The 17,921-nt window shown below is 37.4% G+C and overlaps 2 protein-coding genes across 3 annotated transcripts in view; both read right to left on the bottom strand.

Moving 5' to 3' along the window:
• Positions 1-10,995, bottom strand: part of RAP74 (transcription initiation factor IIF subunit alpha RAP74) — a 49,001-nt gene extending 38,006 nt beyond the window's left edge. The window contains exons 1-5 of one of the 2 annotated variants that reach the window (XM_089804566.1): positions 10,878-10,995; positions 10,127-10,344; positions 9,600-9,758; positions 9,201-9,346; positions 8,562-8,944 (exon numbers count right to left, since the gene is read on the bottom strand). In XM_089804566.1, the coding sequence (XP_089660692.1) occupies positions 8,562-8,944; positions 9,201-9,346; positions 9,600-9,758; positions 10,127-10,297 (859 nt within the window). In that variant the 5' untranslated portion in view covers positions 10,298-10,344; positions 10,878-10,995. Of the gene's footprint in view, positions 1-8,561; positions 8,945-9,200; positions 9,347-9,599; positions 9,759-10,126; positions 10,345-10,444 lie in introns of both variants that reach the window. The other variant, XM_089804565.1, reaches the window with a different exon arrangement.
• A 1,972-nt stretch (positions 10,996-12,967) lies between these two features.
• On the bottom strand, positions 12,968-14,374 carry LOC149532520 (uncharacterized). Its single transcript, XM_089805726.1, has 3 exons — positions 13,848-14,374; positions 13,395-13,625; positions 12,968-13,193 (listed from the first exon to the last, which is right to left on the bottom strand). Exons 1-3 carry the CDS (start codon positions 14,372-14,374, stop codon positions 12,968-12,970), a joined length of 984 nt encoding a protein of 327 aa, XP_089661852.1.
• Between the last annotated feature and the right edge of the window lie 3,547 nt (positions 14,375-17,921).

Raw genomic sequence — 17,921 nt, forward strand, 5'->3', positions numbered from 1 at the left:
TGTTCCTGTTACTATGGAAACAAAGTTTTCTAGCTCACAGTATCCTACATCCCCATTGAAGATGGAAGAGATGAGTTGAGTACCATATCAAAGTGTTGTTGGAAGTTTGATGTATGCTATGGTCTAGACAAGACCAGACATTGCGCAAGCGGTGGGATTACTTTCCTGTTATTTGTCTAATCCAGGAAGAGCACATTGGGATGCAGTAAAAAGAGTTTTTCGATACTTGCGGGGTACCTCAGAGTACTTTATATGTTTCCATGGAAAAGGATATGAGCATTCCTTGGATATTCAAGGCTATGTAGATTCAGACCAGGCTGGCGATGTTGATAGAAGAAGATCCACCAGTGCATATGTGTTTACATTATCCGATGGTGCAATCAGTTGGATGAGCAGGCGACAAGCTGTGGTCACTTTGTTCACTACAGAGGCAGATTATATGGCAGCTACTCATACCTGCAAGGAAGCCATCTGGCTTAAGAGACTGTGTTCAGATATAGAGTTCAAACAAGGTGCAGTGACAGTCAGAGTGCAATCTACCTAGCAAAGAACCCGACATTGCACATTGATGTACAATGTCATTTTGTGAGAGATATGGTTGAGGACGGCAACGTGAAGCTGGAGAAGGTAGAGACTTTGGTGAATGTTGTTGATGCATTAACTAAGCCCATGAGCACAGAGAAGTTCAGATGGTGTTCAGAGTCTATGGGCCTCTCGGCCCCTAGCAATTAAGTCCATGACACTATGAATCCCCTGACTCTTGCAAGGTGTTCAACAAGTGGGAGAATGTTGAGAATTGTGTCTCAACCTTGCAAGCTTTTTCAGAAAACTCTAGAATTTTTTTAGAAAATCCTAAAATTTGTTTGTGGTAGTTTTCCACATGTTTATATGAGTTGGAAAAAGGTGTATGAGTTGTTAAAAATGTGTCTAGTCTCTAGAACAATGTAGAAGGGCTATTTTTAGAGTGTAAACAACTCATTATATGACTTTTATGGGGGTCTAAACTAGAGGACAAAATTATGGACGAAAATAGTATTCTTGGAATTACAAATTACAAGTGGGTAACATGTGGCATCGTTGTTTTGCCTATGGTTTTGGCCCATGGTTTTGTAAAACCACAAATGGTTTCCAAGTGGCAAATCACTATAAAAGGAAGGCTTGGGGAGGTGTTTGAATCATCGAGTTCAGTTTGCAAAACTGGTGCTAGAAGGAGTCTCTCTGAGTCCGAGTCCAAGTTCAAGTTGTAGTGATGTGCTCCTGTAAGAACTTGCATTGCAAGTGTATTGTAATCCTCCAAATTTGAGAATACATTGTGCGGGTTTGGAGGGTGGGGTTTTTCTCCCGAAAGAGTTTCCCCACGGTAATCATTGTGTGATGTGTTCATTGTTATTTTGATTATATTGTTATGCATTCTAAGATCTCTGCAATAGTTAGTTGAATTTGCATAATCGTCCTCTCAAGATTAGTGTAAGGAGCGATTCCGCGCACCTTTGCTTCCTTACAGAAGTAACTATTGTATCATCATCATAGTATCTTCAATATCTGTATAACTATTGATGACGATTCTTCTTCACACCTTTGACATCAATGAAAAATAATTCCATCATGCCCTACCTTCAACCTATGACAGAATACTTTTATGTCCTACTGGATTTGGGGCCAGCTATATGATCTCGCTTCAGTTTTGTGTCAACCCCATCTTCAGGGTATTTGTCATGCATTGGGAAGACTTTTGGCTTTAGATTAAAAAACTAGTGCACTGATACAACTTTATTTCTGCTAGGATTCAGTCATTGTTAGACATTTAAGAAGATTTGCCTAACAAAATTTGGCTCCAACTTATACATTGTATTAAAACAAAAATGCTTAACATGAAAATAGAGCTTTAAAAGAGCTTTAAAATAGAGAAGACACCCCAAAATATGACATATTACTGTGGACTGCTGTTAGGCAAACCACAAAATCCCCAAAAAGCTACTTAATGGACTGTTGTTAGGCAAACTAGACTGTTATTTGTGAAGTAGCCGTTCCTGCTTTTGTTTTCATGTCATGCACAGTTGTCATCATGTCAAGGACATGTTCTTGATCCTTGTCCTAAGCACGCAAATTCTTATGTTCCATATTTCTCGAGTTTTGTGCCACTCTTTGCGGACCTATTTTCCTGCAACTTTCATTCTACGTAGCGTGTTGTTCCAATTGGCGTGGTTTTCATTGATTATGTGGCATCTTGCGCAGTTAGGAGCCAACTCCTAACACGTGTGTACCTATCTTTAAGTGTGCATCGTTTCATATTGTTGTTTGTGTGAACCTTGGATTACTCTTCCAAGTATGGACCTATATTGTAATTAAATGCTTAACTAGCCGACTTGTGGCTTAGCTGGCTATAAAAGAAGCTTGGTTAGATGTAGGAAAGCAATGATGATAGGAAGGAAGATAGAAGATAGAAATAGAAGATAGAAGATGCGAGCTAAGGCTCTGAGATTGTAAATTCTTGTCTTGTATAAGAATGCAACCTAAAAGGCCCCACAACTAGGCATGTGGTGGTTTCTTTATATGTGACGTGAAATAATTACACCTTCAAATATGTTGTGTATGGCCTTGTGTTTTTTGTGGTTTCATTAATCTATGTGTAGCTTATGTGTGCATCTCTAAGCGGGGAGTGTTGAATGTTAGAGTTTATTCCACATGTTGTACTTAAATCTTCGTGTCTCCCTGCGTCACTCCCACACAAAGCAAAAGACCCATTTGTTCCACCATATTGATGCAAGTTTTGTTCCACTACAATATGCAGAATCAAATACTTAATGTTTTGAGGAGAAACACCAAACGCTCAATCCTCTCTTGATATAAGGTCATCTCCCATGCTAAGCTAGCAAAGTAAGATAATGAAATGACTTCGAGGCTCCTTCTTAATTATGATTTCAATCAATGAAATAATGTGTTTTGTTGGTTATCACAAAAGGACTTATGCTATTCATTCAATGGATATCAAATCTTGCACTTCTAAAGATTTAGTTTCACAACATGCAACAAAAATATGATTTTGATCTTCAAACATCCACTTCAAATTAAACTTCTACTACTTCTATCTCTAACTAGAAATGCAAGGAATCATGGATGACTTGGACTCTTCTAGATGTAATCTCACCAACGGCTCCACCCACCTGGTGCAAGCTTCTAAGGAATACACACGATTTTCACATCAATATCCTCTCTCCAATCTCATCATCTAGATGCAAGCCAAAGATTGAACATCAACTAAAGTTAGATGTTTTCATCGGCTTACCACGCAAGGCACCCTTACCATCGGCAAGAGGCTAGTGGCCTAGATTTGGTCAAGTCAAACAAGAAAACATCCATAATAACTTCCATTCTACTAAACTACTTCAACATGAAAAAGAAATCTACTCCAAGTGAAAGATTGAGGAAACCGTGCAATACTACAAAGCAATATTAAGTAATCCACCATAAAGAGCCAACAATGAGCTATCAATTACTTTGACAAGCATTATAACAACAACTTCATCAAGTCTCTCTCTTAGCTAGCCTACTCTAATCTCCTAGCTCTCTACTACTTCCAATCTCTAAACTAATCTCCTCTAATCTCTAAAACTAATGTAATACAAATGAGAAGGCCTTGGCCTTTTATAGTAGTTCCATTACAATGAAGGGCCAAGACCAATTCAAGATCAAGGGAGATTTCTTCCCACAAACCCTAATTAGGGTTGCTGAATTTACAGCCAATCACATCAAGTAACCAACTTATGGGCCAATAAGAAAATTGCAATGATTTTGATAGCCAATGAGAAAATAGGCACTTTAAAGGTTAATTACCTTCATCTACACTTAAGATTTCACTATTGCTTTCACTATTCAATCACTATTGAAGTTTGACTTTGTCTCTTCATGTGGATGACATTCAAAGTGAATCATGTGGGTGACATTTAATTAAAATTTCCTTTTATTAAATGTCACATTATCCCTTTACGGTTAGGTTAACTTGCTTTGCAAGTTTCCTAAAGTAGTTAGTTGATTTCCTTTATAAAAAGATCACTCCTTGTATATTGTAACACTATTTTTGTTCCTCTCTTGAATACAAATCTTATCTTGAGAACCACTCTTCTCTTCTTTGCTTCATTTTTTCATGTAACAAGTCATTTGCTTGCAAGTGATCGTTGTGGCTTCTGTGAAGTCGGGTCTTGCATCTATTTTGTACACCAACTTCTACACTTTGCACGTTGTGATCAAGTGTGCTTGACACTGAAATTTTCTAAATGGATGGGACAAACAATTCCCACCTTATCATCCTTATGTTGTGCTTGGAATTGGCTTGTAGAGTATCCCCAACATTTGTGATTTTCTCCATCCTTCGAAATTTCCTCATGGAATCGACTCGAATCACTTACATCTTTGTGAACCTGTAAACTTGGTCTTTCTTGATTCTCCTTGAATATGTCATCATGCAACCAGATGCTCTGTGCTTTCCTGAATCTCCTCTTGATTTCGACTTGAGTTTGCAGTTTGATAGCTTGACCATGAATCCTTCCTTCTCACTTGAGTACTCGGGCTTTAGCCATCTTCTTATAGTATTCGCTTGAAGTCTTGAGGCCTTGATTATCACCTTGCCCTCTAGCTTCTCCTTCTTGAGTTCACCTTGCCGATTTCTATTGGTGTTACGATGGAGAGTATGTGCACCAACCATACTCTAGTTTTCTAAGATGTTCAAGAAGAATTTCAATTCAACCCTCCTGGAATTCACCTTGCAAAACCAAGGAGAAGAACATTAAGCTTGTAAAAAATATCTAACAATAAAATCACATCAATAATAAACAAAATTCATCCCAATTTTAAACCAACCATTTTGCAAAGTTGAGGCAAATTTCATCACATCACAATCCAAAACCATTTTTTATTATTTTATTTTATTTTAATTTTTGTCACTCTCTCTCAATTTTTTTTTTTTTGAGGGGAGGTAGGATGGTTTTGGTAATTAACAAAGGATGATAGTTGGCTGGGGAAAAGTCTGAGAGATGGGAAATTTCCCCAGGAGCCTCCCTTGCTCTATTCTTGTTCATGGTGTTGCTCTCATGCCATAAATCAGTCTTCTACTGCCTTAGAACATGGCTAAAATTAGGAGACTCAATGTCGGGAAATTTCCGACGATGGGAAATTTCCATAGGAGGGAAATTTCCAAAGATGGTAAATTGCCCCAAGAGGAAAATCCTTTGGAAAATTATCAATTTCTTCCCCTGATTGTTCTAATATTGCAATGCTTAAGTTATAACTGAATAAAGGCCTCCTAAAGTATTTGTGCTTCTTTTTGCCCAAAGGGGGAAGTCTTGAGATTTTTAGGAGAAATGAGGAGGTGGGGAAATTTCCAAAGATGGGAAATTTCCCCAAGGCCTGGCTCCCTCACAAACTTTGTTAAACACGCAAGCCCTTCTCTCCCAGACTAAAATTTCACTCTCCACTTGGACTTAGGCCACGAAAATTCATCAAAGTGGCACCAAAATGCCTTCACAAACCCAAGACAAAAAAAAATGCTCCAACTCACCCCAGACTTGGAGACCTGAAAAAAATGATGTTGCCAACTAAAACCATCTAAGGCAACAATTGCTACTTGCTAAAACAAAAAGAGGGGATCCTCGTTTGCAATGGGTTGATGATGCGAAAACCACACAGCATACCACTACTAGCTCTTGCAATGAGTAAGAGAGACTAGCAAGCAAATAACACCCGGAGATTGACTCACTTGCATAGTGCTTGAGTCAATTCTAACTCGTCACAGTACCAACATTCTAGACTCCTTATGGAACATATTATTCAATCTGTTATCTCTAACTACATCTATTTTGCCAAATTATGAGGAAAACAATATTGTAGGCTAGGCTGCTATCATAAATACAAAAGTTGCTCCTTCAAAAACGGGTTTAATTATACCGAAAAATGGGTTTGGACTGATTTCTGCAGGCATGGGTTTTGGTAAGGATCTTACACTGATTCACTCATTTGGAGTCATTGTAGATGTGTTATTTTGCTGTTCATTGTTATGTTGTTTTTTGGGGTTGCGGCCCCAAGATATAACCACAGAAATAATTCAAACAAAAATACAATACCTGTAAGATTGTCAAACCAGCGATTATGATAAATTAGTTGAGAAAAGAAAACCCCATATAGAAATAAAAGCTCATCAGTTTATAAACTGTGATGGCAAAGCTTGCAAAATCTAAACATTAAATAAAACTTTCAAAGAATGATGATCTCTATCTTTGCAATCATTGTACACTATTGGACTAAAGAATAGTAAAGCAAATCAGAAATATTCATACTTTAGACATATCGTTCGGCTAAAGTATATACAGTTACACTAATCAACAAGAAGCTTATGGATACCAGTGAGCTTATATATCGATTTTTTAATTTTGTTAACCATTTTTTATATGGCGTAATGTGCGCTAGTTTGTATTATGTACCTGCATCACTCAAGAGTTTTTATGTTTTCATGTACTCAAGTAGAAAAGGTTAGCAATATTCTGATTGTGTATAGGCATTTTCTATTTCTTCTTGTTATTTGTGGTTAGTAACTGTGCTCAATGTGGGAACTGGTTGCTGCTCATTGTCCAGCTAGCATAACTTCTAATGATTATTCATGTTCAGCTAGATCTCTCATATATCCTCCCTACTTGTATTTGTTTATATTATAGAAAAACCATGTGTATCTTATATTACATGAATAAAGAGTAAAAATCTTTGTTCCTATATTTGTACATTCTTGTACATTTATTTTTCTATTTAATATTTTTATACTGAATTTTGTATGGTCAGGGAAATTGAGGTGCCCCAAATATATCAAGATTCAAGAGAGAACCGCAGATAAAAAGAAATTTCCAGATGAAACCCAAGAAACTTCTGCTATCATGCAAAGGATCAGTAGCGGTTGTACAAGCTTATGGACATTGTCCAAATAGTATCATCCATTTTTTAGTATCTCAGTATGCATAATTTGTTTCAAATTAAGTCATAATTTTATTATCAACAATGAGCTCAAGACATGTTTCTAGTCACATTTCAACTTTCATCCTGCCTGATCAGAACCTAAGAACGTCTGATAAAAGGAATCGGGATAAGTGACATTTGACTCCAGTAGAATGAGTAACCTGCACACAACATACTAACATGCACATTCAACTCCAGTAAAATGTCACCTAGATGTTGACATAACCTTATACGTGCACATTGTACTCCAGCCAAATGTACTTGTCAACAGTGACAAGGTATATCAGCCAATAGGTCCATATTACAAAAAAGAACAACCGCTCAGAAAAGAAGCCATGACATTCCACATTAAAACAGTTGAGATGGAAAGGTGTTTCAAGACTTCTGTGCCATTTGTTTGATTCTGTAGAAGCATAAATACTTCCATTGGACTCATCTAAAATCATCTAAAGTTGTTGAAAGGCAACATTCTTAAAACATCGGTGCCATTTGTCTGATATTTTACCTTCCTCAACAGTGACAGGGTATATCAGCCAATAGGTCCATATTACAAAAAAGAACAACCGCTCAGAAAAGAAACCATGACATTCCACATTAAAACAGTTGAGATGGAAAGGTGTTTCAAGACTCCCTGTGCCATTTGTTTGATTCTGTAGAAGCATAAATACTTCCATTGGACTCATCTAAAATCATCTACAGTTGTAGAAAGGCAACATTCTTAAAACTTCTGTGCCATCTGTCTGATATTTTATCTTCCTCGTCTAAAATCATCTAGAGTTGTAGATTGCTTGTATAGCTGAGTGTGGGAATAATGAAAGCTCTCTTAAGTGAGTTTTAAGGCAAAGATAGCTTGTTGTAGTTCAACCAAAGTTCCCAGACCCGGACCTGGCCCTGACTTGGCAAGGGTAATTCGACTTATGAACCGGCTCGAACTTGGTAGTGGCTTGGCAAACAACAAAACCCTTGAAATTTTTTTGGAGATTTACCCTTGTCTTCACCCTTTTGCTATTATATATTGAAATTGACATGGCTGACCCGGCTCGCCGACCTGGACTTGGCAGGACTGACCTGACTTGCCGACCCAGGACACTCGGCCAACTCGTGGAGAGTCATGGAACAATGAGTTCAATAAACAGACGTCCCACCATATTCCTGGAGGTTCAATAAAAAGTTAAAACAATGGCATATCCTTCTTACTTATTATAGTTAGATAAGAATGCATAAAGAAACTCCCTTATATCATTTGATTCTACCTCAGAAGAGTAAAATGAATTAGCTAGGAATTAGAAGCGCTTCCTTTCTCTGAACAAAAGGATGTGTTGGCTAAAGAATCGATAAATAGCCCTTCCAATATTAATGAAGTGCAAAGCTAGTGTATTAGGAGATATCCTCTCTCAGTAGAATGCACTAACTATTCTATAAATTCCTATTGAACAAACAAAGCCAATTCCACAGATTAGAAAACCAAAATAAAACAGCGAATACAGAGGAAAAACAATCTGTTTCTTACAAGACTGAGCACAGACATACAGGGAAAGAAAAAGTCAAAGTAGAGAAGAGCTTGCCTTTCTCTACATCATCATCATCACCATCCAGATCAGCTCCCCTTGCACCTTCCTCATCATCATCACCACCTCTTTTGTTTAGACCAAGCCGACTTTTTCTTTCCTCCTCTTCATCTTCATCCTCCTCTGCTTTGTCTGATAGAACAGCATCGTCATCCTCATCATCGCCCTTTTTACGCCGACCCCCACTGCCACCTCCACCTCCCCCTCCGCCTCCACCACCTTCAAGCTTTTCTACTTCGCCAAATGCAGCGGCACCAGTGTTTGCTGCTTTCATCATCCATCTCTGAAACCCATCAGCTGTTCTCCTTCGGTTCTTCATTTTCTCTTCTGCTTCCTCCAAAGTGAGTTGCTTATATTGAGCCACTTTGCTAAAATTGTACCTGACAAATATATAATTACAAACATAAAAATCAACCTAATATGACAGTTTGTGAAAATCAAATTGGGAATGGCATCTAGAACAAAAGTTGTGTCCGCATTAAATTTGCATAACTAATCATTTCATTACAATTAAGGATTAAAAATAGCAAGAAACACGGATTTTGGTAAGGCTTCTACATCTTCATTTGAATATGTTGTTTACTTCAAACCTCAGATAGCCATTTGATACAAAAAAAAAAGAAAACCAGTCTATACCATGCACCAGCAGGAATGGCGAGAAATTCCTTCCCATGCATCATCAACAGGTAGTAAGTTGCATGTTGTGCACCCTCAAGTTGCCCTTGAAACTGGTACTGCCCTGTCTCGTCTTCCAATATCCAAGGCTTATTTTTGTACTTGTCCTGAACCAAGAAAACGTTGAATTGCTACAATCATAAGCAACGTAAACTACACTAAACATACACAGAAGTAGGCAGTACATTAGTAAATCTGTAGAAAATTTAAATCCAGAATTAGAGGCATACTTCAGTGCAACTAGATAAGAAGTAACATATCTAGATTTAAAATTGCTTAAGAAATAAATGATTCTCGTAGACATCAGCTGGTCAAAACATTTCAAGAAAGGTCTATATTCTGCCAAGGTAGAAGCTGTACCCGCAAAGCATCTGTCATCTGGCGGCCTTTAAGACCTTCTTTATTTAGGAACCACTTTGCTTCAGATCCTTTCTTCCTGGAAAAAGTTGGTAAACCTTGTACAAATCTTGCAATCGAATAGTTTTTATCACTACTGTTACTTGCTCGGACATTATACTCCTGCATATAGCTCGCACAGATTTCATTTATCAGTTATTTAATATTGTTAAAAGTCGCTGAACCAATGTTTGTGAATTCTAATTACAACTCCTAAGCTATAATTTTGCCTTAAAAAGTGTAAAAAAAAAAAATTTAAAATTTAAAAGGGTGCCAGTAACATCGGCAACAACTAATGCCAAATAAAAGTTCTTAAAAATAAATAGCAAAATAGATTTCAAGTTCTAACCCCTTTCAATCTTTGACAGAAATATAATGATATGAAATAAAATAATCGACAAACTGAATACTGTAGAAGATATGTCAGTTAAAACCCTTGCTTGCATGTAGTGATCTACAGCTAACTACCTCCACAATAATATGCAACGTACCCGAATCAAGCGGGTAACAGGAACTCCACATTGGGAACAAGATGCTTTTGTTTCTGCCATTGATTTCCCACAAGCCAGACATAGAGTCATATGCTTGCAGTTGCTTCCATATAAATCTGATGTTGTGCCACAGCCACCACATGATGATTTAAGGACAAGATCCCCAGACATGATAGCAGTAACCCTAACGTGCCTTGAGAAATAGAGTAATAGTCTGTCTGAAAGTATAAAAAAATATATGATAAGAATAAAACAAATGTTTGAACCGACCAGTAATCTGAAAGAGCATATTTTAAGCAAAGCAAGACTCTACTTAACTCTAGAAGTTATTTTACACCCAGTTATATAACTCTTGAATTTTAGACAAGTTTTGGTATTTAACCAGCTGCAGTGGTTACAAAACGTTACAGGCATTTGCATCCAATAGGAGCTGTAAGGACTGCAATAGTTTTATCTAAGTCACAGAGTTTGGCGAATTTCTGCCATCAGGTTCGAAATTTGACGAACTTCAAAACAACAACAAAAATTCGTTGAAGTTCGACTATAATTCGTTAGCATTCGTACGGATATATCAAGCAGTCTTCGATAAAAGGTCTTTAAGGGTTTCCGTGTTTTTTCCCTGCATGCAGAGGCTTTTTCTCGCATCATTTTGATGCCTTAATCCATTTTATCAGATAGGCGAACAGTTCAAACGGACGACACAACAAGATGCAGAGCAAGCAGGCGAGAGCACATAGGCTTTAGGGTTTACGTTTAACTATACAATCGACGTACGAACGAACCAAGCAAACCAGAGAGAGCGAAATAGGGTTTCGATCCTGTTCGCCAGATCTGCGCTATCGCTTCTAGATGGGCACCTACTTGACAAATGGTGACAAATGGTGAAATCAGACGTAGATCAAGAGCGCCATTCGGGACGAACCAAAGATTTACCGCTAGTGAATTTATTTGACGGATGGTTTAATGTTAATAATATTATTTATCTATTATATATTTTTGTATATTAAAATTATTTTGTTTTGTATTATAGTAATTGTAATGCCGTCACGTGTCTCTTTAATTTTTTATATTTTAATGTTATTAAGTTCATAGAGTTTATATGTCCTGCATTTGAAATTGAATAATAACTAGCGGTTGTACCCTGTTAGGGTCCAAGAGTACAGCCGATAGGCATGGCTATTGCAATGTGCAATGGACACATGGTTCCAATTTGTATGAAGATTTTGCTTCATTGAACCCTGTTGTTATAGGTGATTAAGTTACTGAAATAGTCTGTGTGACTTTGAGTTTTATTTGATAACTGTGATATGGAAGCAATTATGTACTCTCTGAAATATTCTGTTCACCAGTGGAAGCTCACAAATATCTAAAATGTGCTAACTATTTCATTTTTCTTCATTTTGGCACAAGATGGCATTCCAAATACAGTCTTTCTCCAATGAAAGCCATTTGAATGTGTTAGAAGTTTCTCAGCTGTCAAAATCCTTTTCTCCCTCGATTTCCAGTTCATTTTGGTACATATTTGATTGAAATGAAATGACGGATCTAATGAAAATGCCCATCAATTTCAATAAATCTTATTGGTTGTATATTTCAAAGTCTCTTATTTTGAATTGATAATCAATCAAATAAGTAGCAGGGGAAGCAGCCACCAATAATAAAGTATAATACATTATGTTCAGAGGAATTGCGGCATTGAAATTTTTTCCAACTAAATAACAAGAATGTGCAATAATCCGTAGATTGTTGGGCTGAGTTAATCAAGAAGCCATAACAAAATGAGTATACCATAACTTGGCCTTTTCAATATCTGCAGTGCTCTCATGAATCAAGATGTACTATTGACCAAACGCAACAGCAAACATTGCTGATCTCCAATGACATGTAATCAGATTCAAACACTCTTACATAGATTCAAACATTATGATTACTATAATAGTTCTTCAAAACTCAAGTGAAAAGAAATTGTTGTAAATATTATTTCTAAAAACATTTACTATCATGTAGTGATTAAAACGAGACTATACATATCTTACACAGATCCTTCTTTCTGCTATTCAAGCAGGCAATTCACAAAAGATTTATGAAGTTCTTGCAGAGTTTGCAATGAAGCGAACATACTAGATGAAAGTAGTGTAGGTTAGCAAGAGAAGCAGTACCAATATATAGGAAGGTCTATTTGAATAAAACTATTTCTTCTTACAATGTTAACGACTCTCTTAAAGCATCAAAACCATGATTGTAAGTCTAAACTTTACACTAAGTATACCATAAAATATGTACTATTGACCAAACTTTGGTAATTAGTTAAAATTTTAAAATAATTGTATTTTCAATTTGATATACTTGATAATGTGTCTTCTCACCTTCAACACAACAGCAATCATTGCTGACCTCCAATAACCTGTAATCATATTCAAACACAAGTTAGTTTTATATTAATATCTCAAATAGATTCAGAAATTATGATTACAATTCTTGGCTTTTACTTTGTGTCTGCCAACATGTTCAGTTCGCTTTTAGTGATGAATGGATTCTTCTCGTGGCCCCTGAAAGTGCAGAAGAAACAAATCATGAGTAATGATTTCTAGCAGTAGTCCTATCAGAGCTTTGAGGTTGGAAAGTAATGTAGGTTAGAGAGACAAGCAATACCAATATATAGGAAGGTCTGTTCGAATTACTTGTGCAACAAAGTTGGTGTAGGCGTCGTTCTTCATTCTTTCTGATATTGGTGAACGGGTTATTCTGCATCTTTTTGTATCTATCAAAAGAAAAAGTTGGGTCAATCCGAAGTCCTTGAATTGATTTGACTCGTGACATTGTTGTGAATGTTAGGCCCTGTCATTCTGTCTTTCCAATATCAATTGTCGCTTTGTCTAGTGTGAGACCCTGAGATTTGTGAATTGTGATGGCCCACACCATAGTGATAGGTATCTGTCTTCTGTTGCCTAGTGACATTGGTGTTATTGGAACGCATTTTGGATCTGCTAGATCCCATACTGGTCCAGTATAATTGTCAATCCTAGCTATTACATACATAGGAATGTCAGGCGGCTTGGAGCCAGGGCTGTAGACAATTTCGGTAATGATGCCAAGTGTTCCATTGACAAGTCATGTCTGTGTCCATATATTTACTTTGAGCATAATGCATTCACCCTTACATAGAAGCACATTTTTTTGGAGTTGTTCTTCATCTGATCGATTTTTTTGATTGCTACAAAAAGTTGTTGCAGTGCTTATGGCGACTAGGCGGTTGAGTTGTTTCAACATGCTTCGATTGTGTGCAGTTACAATATCATTTGTAGCAAAGATGTGGAGTAAGTTGTCGAACTCTTTGCTTTCTTCAACCGGTAGCTGGTGTTTTGATCGTGTCATTAGTAGTTCCCAATCTTGTTGTGTTGGTTTTGCATCTCGCATATTGGTCAGTGCTTCTTTGAATTGTATTTCTACAGGGCCTTCACCTCTTTGGCGGAATATGGTCTGCAGTGTCACGACAATTCTGAATTGTCTCCAAATTGCAAGAGCGTCTCAGTGTGACGCATACAGGGGCTTGTCTAATATCGGGGGTAGTTGTGTAAGGTCGCCAGTTAGGATGATGGATCTTCCTCCAAAATGTGTTGATTGGTCATTAGGAAAAGCTTCACGCAGTCTGCTGTCGATCTTTAGTAGTAGTTTTGGACCAACGAAACTCATCTCATCAATTAGGATATATTTGATATACCGCATGGCCTCTTGGAATATTGTCAGTCCTTGGCCATTAAGTGGGTGCATGTCTCTTATGGGGATTTTAAGGGCTGAATGGATAGTGGTTGCATTGATGTTAAATGCAGCTACTCCCGTCGGGGCAAGTATCAAGATTTGTTGTTTTTGTGGTTGAGCATTATCCCTTAGTGCATGGCGTATGCATTTTATTAGGTGTGATTTTCCAGTTCCTGCTATACCTTGGATTATCATGCGTAGGGGCTGGACGAATTGGCTTTTGTTGTGTTGCATAATTATATTGAGAGCCTGCTCTTGGTTGAGGGATAATTTGTAAATGGGTGCACTGTCTTGATTGGTAACATCTGTGCTTGTGCAGAATTTGTTCAAGGCTACGAAATTTGATGCACAATCATGTAGATTTGGTGGTATAGTATGTTCTTCCCAATTTTGATTCATATCAAATTCGCGTCTACCAAGCATCTGCATATCATCAACATCGTTATAAGTCATGTGGCCCATGCGTGACAATAGTTCCCATTCCTGCATTTCTATATTCTCTAATGAAGTTGTCTCGTCATTGTTGTCTTCTTGGTTATCAGCCTCAGAGGTGGATGTAGTGGTGCGGGGTACATGCCATATGGTGTATCCATTTGAACTTAAGTGGTACCAATTTGCAATAATTACATCTTCTATAAGTCTGATGTCCTATTCAATGTTTCTGAAGTGCTTGTACAATAGCAATTCACTCCAACAGAATGTTTGGAATTGTTCAGAGTCACTGGCTAGAATGCTATAAAAATTTGGGTATATATTAACGATGGCTTTATCTTTTCTTGTTTTCCATTTGTCCCCTTGTCGTTGTGCTGCATACGAGAATGACCTGGCAGACTCTATTAGTGATATTGCTTCCATTTTGTTAAGTCGGTTCATGTATGTCTGTAAGTAACTATTTTGTATGTGTGTTCTATTTCTTTCCTGAGTAAATCGGTGTAGTATCTTGCGTCCTACATTGAGGTTGGTAAATGCTCTATTGCACATGACCAGAGGCAACTTCTGTAGCATGTGGGATGTCTCTTGAGCACTTATATCACGTTCCACTACAAGTTCCATCATAAACTTGCGGTATGCTTTCACGACCTATTCTTCTAACTGACTGCTTGTACATATTCTAGTTAGCATGTCTTTGCAAGTCTCTGATGTTTTTTCTGCTTTTGCTGCATATTTGGCTATGTATTTTAGAACTTGGTCCTTTGATGTCACAGCTTGGCAATCGATGTTTGCTCGCCATATTGATAACATTTCAGGATTGTGTACATTGAGCCTATCATCATTTCTTGCAGGTGCGTATTGCTTTTTACCTGACTCATCGCATGTTAGTGTCGAGTAAGGTTGCTCCTTCGAAGGGGCTTTATAGCGGCACTCCTTTGTTTGGCCTTTTCTTCATAAGCAGGCCCCATCTTTACATTTAGTGTGTCTTTGTACTCGATTGAGAATTTCTATGTAATCAACATACCCATTTGCGGCAAGGATGTTGTTGGTGTCTAGCAGGCATGGGTCATCACTAGGACACCGGTGAACTATATTGCTCCTTTCATTTACATCACGTGGGTTCCACGCAGTGATGTATACATCAAAGAACTCATGTGCTTGTTCTATGGCCACGTTGTTCTGCCAGTCTATGTTTATCATATCTGGGGCATTTTCAAGCTAGATGAATCCATGTACATGTGTTGTGCCTCGACTTTGCCATTCGTATCTGTACCAATATTCTTTTGCTTTAAATAGTTTTTCAATTAATTCCTCACGGAAAATTGTGAAGCGTTGGTGTAGGTACAGTGATGTTAGGTGCGGGTTGTTGATTACATTCTCCAACTGTTGACGTCCTGTATGCTGGGACATGTTGCTATCTCTGGAAAGGATCTTTTGTAAATCTGGCCATTTTGTATCAGCAGCACTGAGTGTGAAGAAGAGAGTAGGAGGGCCAAGTTGATGAATCATGTTTGAGAGTTCTTTACGCCTTATGCTCCAGTATGGTCTCGTTCCTCTCATTGTGCCTCCATAGTGCAAAAGCTCCTCAGCCAGTTGGGTGTTAGGAAGGGTATTCATATGGGCTCGTAGATCATCCATGCTTAGTGGAATACTTTGTTCAGCATTTTGCTTTACGAATATTGTTGCTAAGCTTTGGCTGCGATGTCTCATCATTAGGTTGAATACAAAATAACAGAATCTTGGATGTCTCCCAAATCGTTGGTCATGGAATTTTAGGAGATGTGCTATATACTCGTGCATTTTGACTTCTTTCAGCCTTGGTTGCAATTGTAGAGCTGTACCGTTTGGGAACAATGTTGGGAATGCCATATCAAGCAATCCGTCTGTGTCATATTCATTGATCAGTGATAATGATATGGTCGGCCAATCAATTTTTTGGCTATTTGTATTGGTGATATCCAATGTTTCTTTGATCAGATCAAGTTCTTGTTGCTTATTGTGCGGTGCTGGTACAAAGGATGATGTGTTTGTGTAGACATTATTTGTGGACTCTTCTTCACTTTCTTCCTCTAATTCATTATTTATTACATCTTCTACTATTTTGATTGTATGAATGATGTTTGCTACATTGGTTCTTTTCTTTGGAAGCTTTTCCAGGTGGTCAGTACTAATAATTACATCTCGATATAGTGGGTCATATCTAATTTCGTATTCTAATGCCTCTTGTACATGATTCCTGCTTACATAGCACTCATAAGAATGTCCCTTTCCATCTGACCTACTGACTCTTGAATTTTGTGGGGTAACTCCTTTGCTATCTGGCTGATATCTTGGGGAAAACTTGTTGTATGTCCGTGGTACTTATATTGGCCTCCTATAGCATGTGTAACCTGTAGGATTGGGTTGACCCTAGCGATGAGCATTTCTTCTACTTCTGTCAACCTTGCCAAAATAGTCGGCTTCTCTACTGGATCCATGTTATTCAGTTGTGTGAATCGATGTATACCATTTTCACGTTGGCATCTTCTGCATGTGACTGCTGAGCTCCTGGAGTTGATAGGCATGCCTGGGTATGATTCCTTGCAAATGGTGCATGTTTTCAAGGTGCCCAAGGCATCTATTTGGTGGCGAAATCTTTTTAGTGCTTCCTTGAACCCAGGGTTGTTAGTAAAATTGTTTGATGCATTGGCTTTTGTTTGTGGAAGTGGATCTAATTTTTGTTGTTGTTTTTTGAGTTTTTTACGTGCACATATGTCTTCTTTATGTCATTCATAGTATTCTCTACTCCTTTGTCTGCATTGTTGTTGCCTTAGCTTAATGATGTCCTGTGTATCCATCCTATAAATACATTCAAAATTCTGCATGAAACATTAGGAATTGAAGATTCACAGTATAAGCAGTGCTATAGTTAGAAATTTGTTGTCTTATTTAGGCTGAAATATATACTAGCCTAACATCCAAATTACATGTGCCATGCAAAAAAATGTGTTGCAAATTGCATGCTGGTTTGTTGATCTTAAAAGAGCATAAATTAAACATATGTCACAGTGGAAAGTAATGGTAAATATATTTTTTTAACTATGATTATAAAAATGCTTTAGAGAAAATATATTGTAGGAAACCTATTCAGCGTGGTTTTTTGTTTATGAATGTTACAGCAAGAATAATAGATCAGTCCATTAGTATATACTGATAGGGAAGCAAGGCACTGTACTTGATCAACATTGGCAATTTATAAAATGTAGGAACAATTTTTATTTATGAACATAATGCATTTTCTGGAATATTTATTACATAAACTGGGCTCATATATTGACTAATATATAAGTGGAAGATGTAGACGAATATTACAGTATACTGTTGTGATGTATTGTAGAATAATATGCTGGTATTCAGTTGCAGCGAGATTTGAACAAATATAAACACACAAAGATGAGGTAAATCTCTAAGCTTCAATATATAACTCGAGCAACATTTCTAAGTATGAACATTGTTTGTACATCAAGCAAGCATGCTCCTAAATGCCTCTTGTGCTTATTTACTGTCCTGGGCTATTTTCTATTTCAGCACTCATCTGAAGGATCTGTTCGAGGAGTTTATTGCT

Source organism: Cupressus sempervirens, chromosome 10 (assembly GCF_028749045.1).
Source record: "Cupressus sempervirens isolate cs-2001-9-10 chromosome 10, ASM2874904v1, whole genome shotgun sequence".
Lineage (NCBI taxonomy): Eukaryota > Viridiplantae > Streptophyta > Pinopsida > Cupressales > Cupressaceae > Cupressus > Cupressus sempervirens.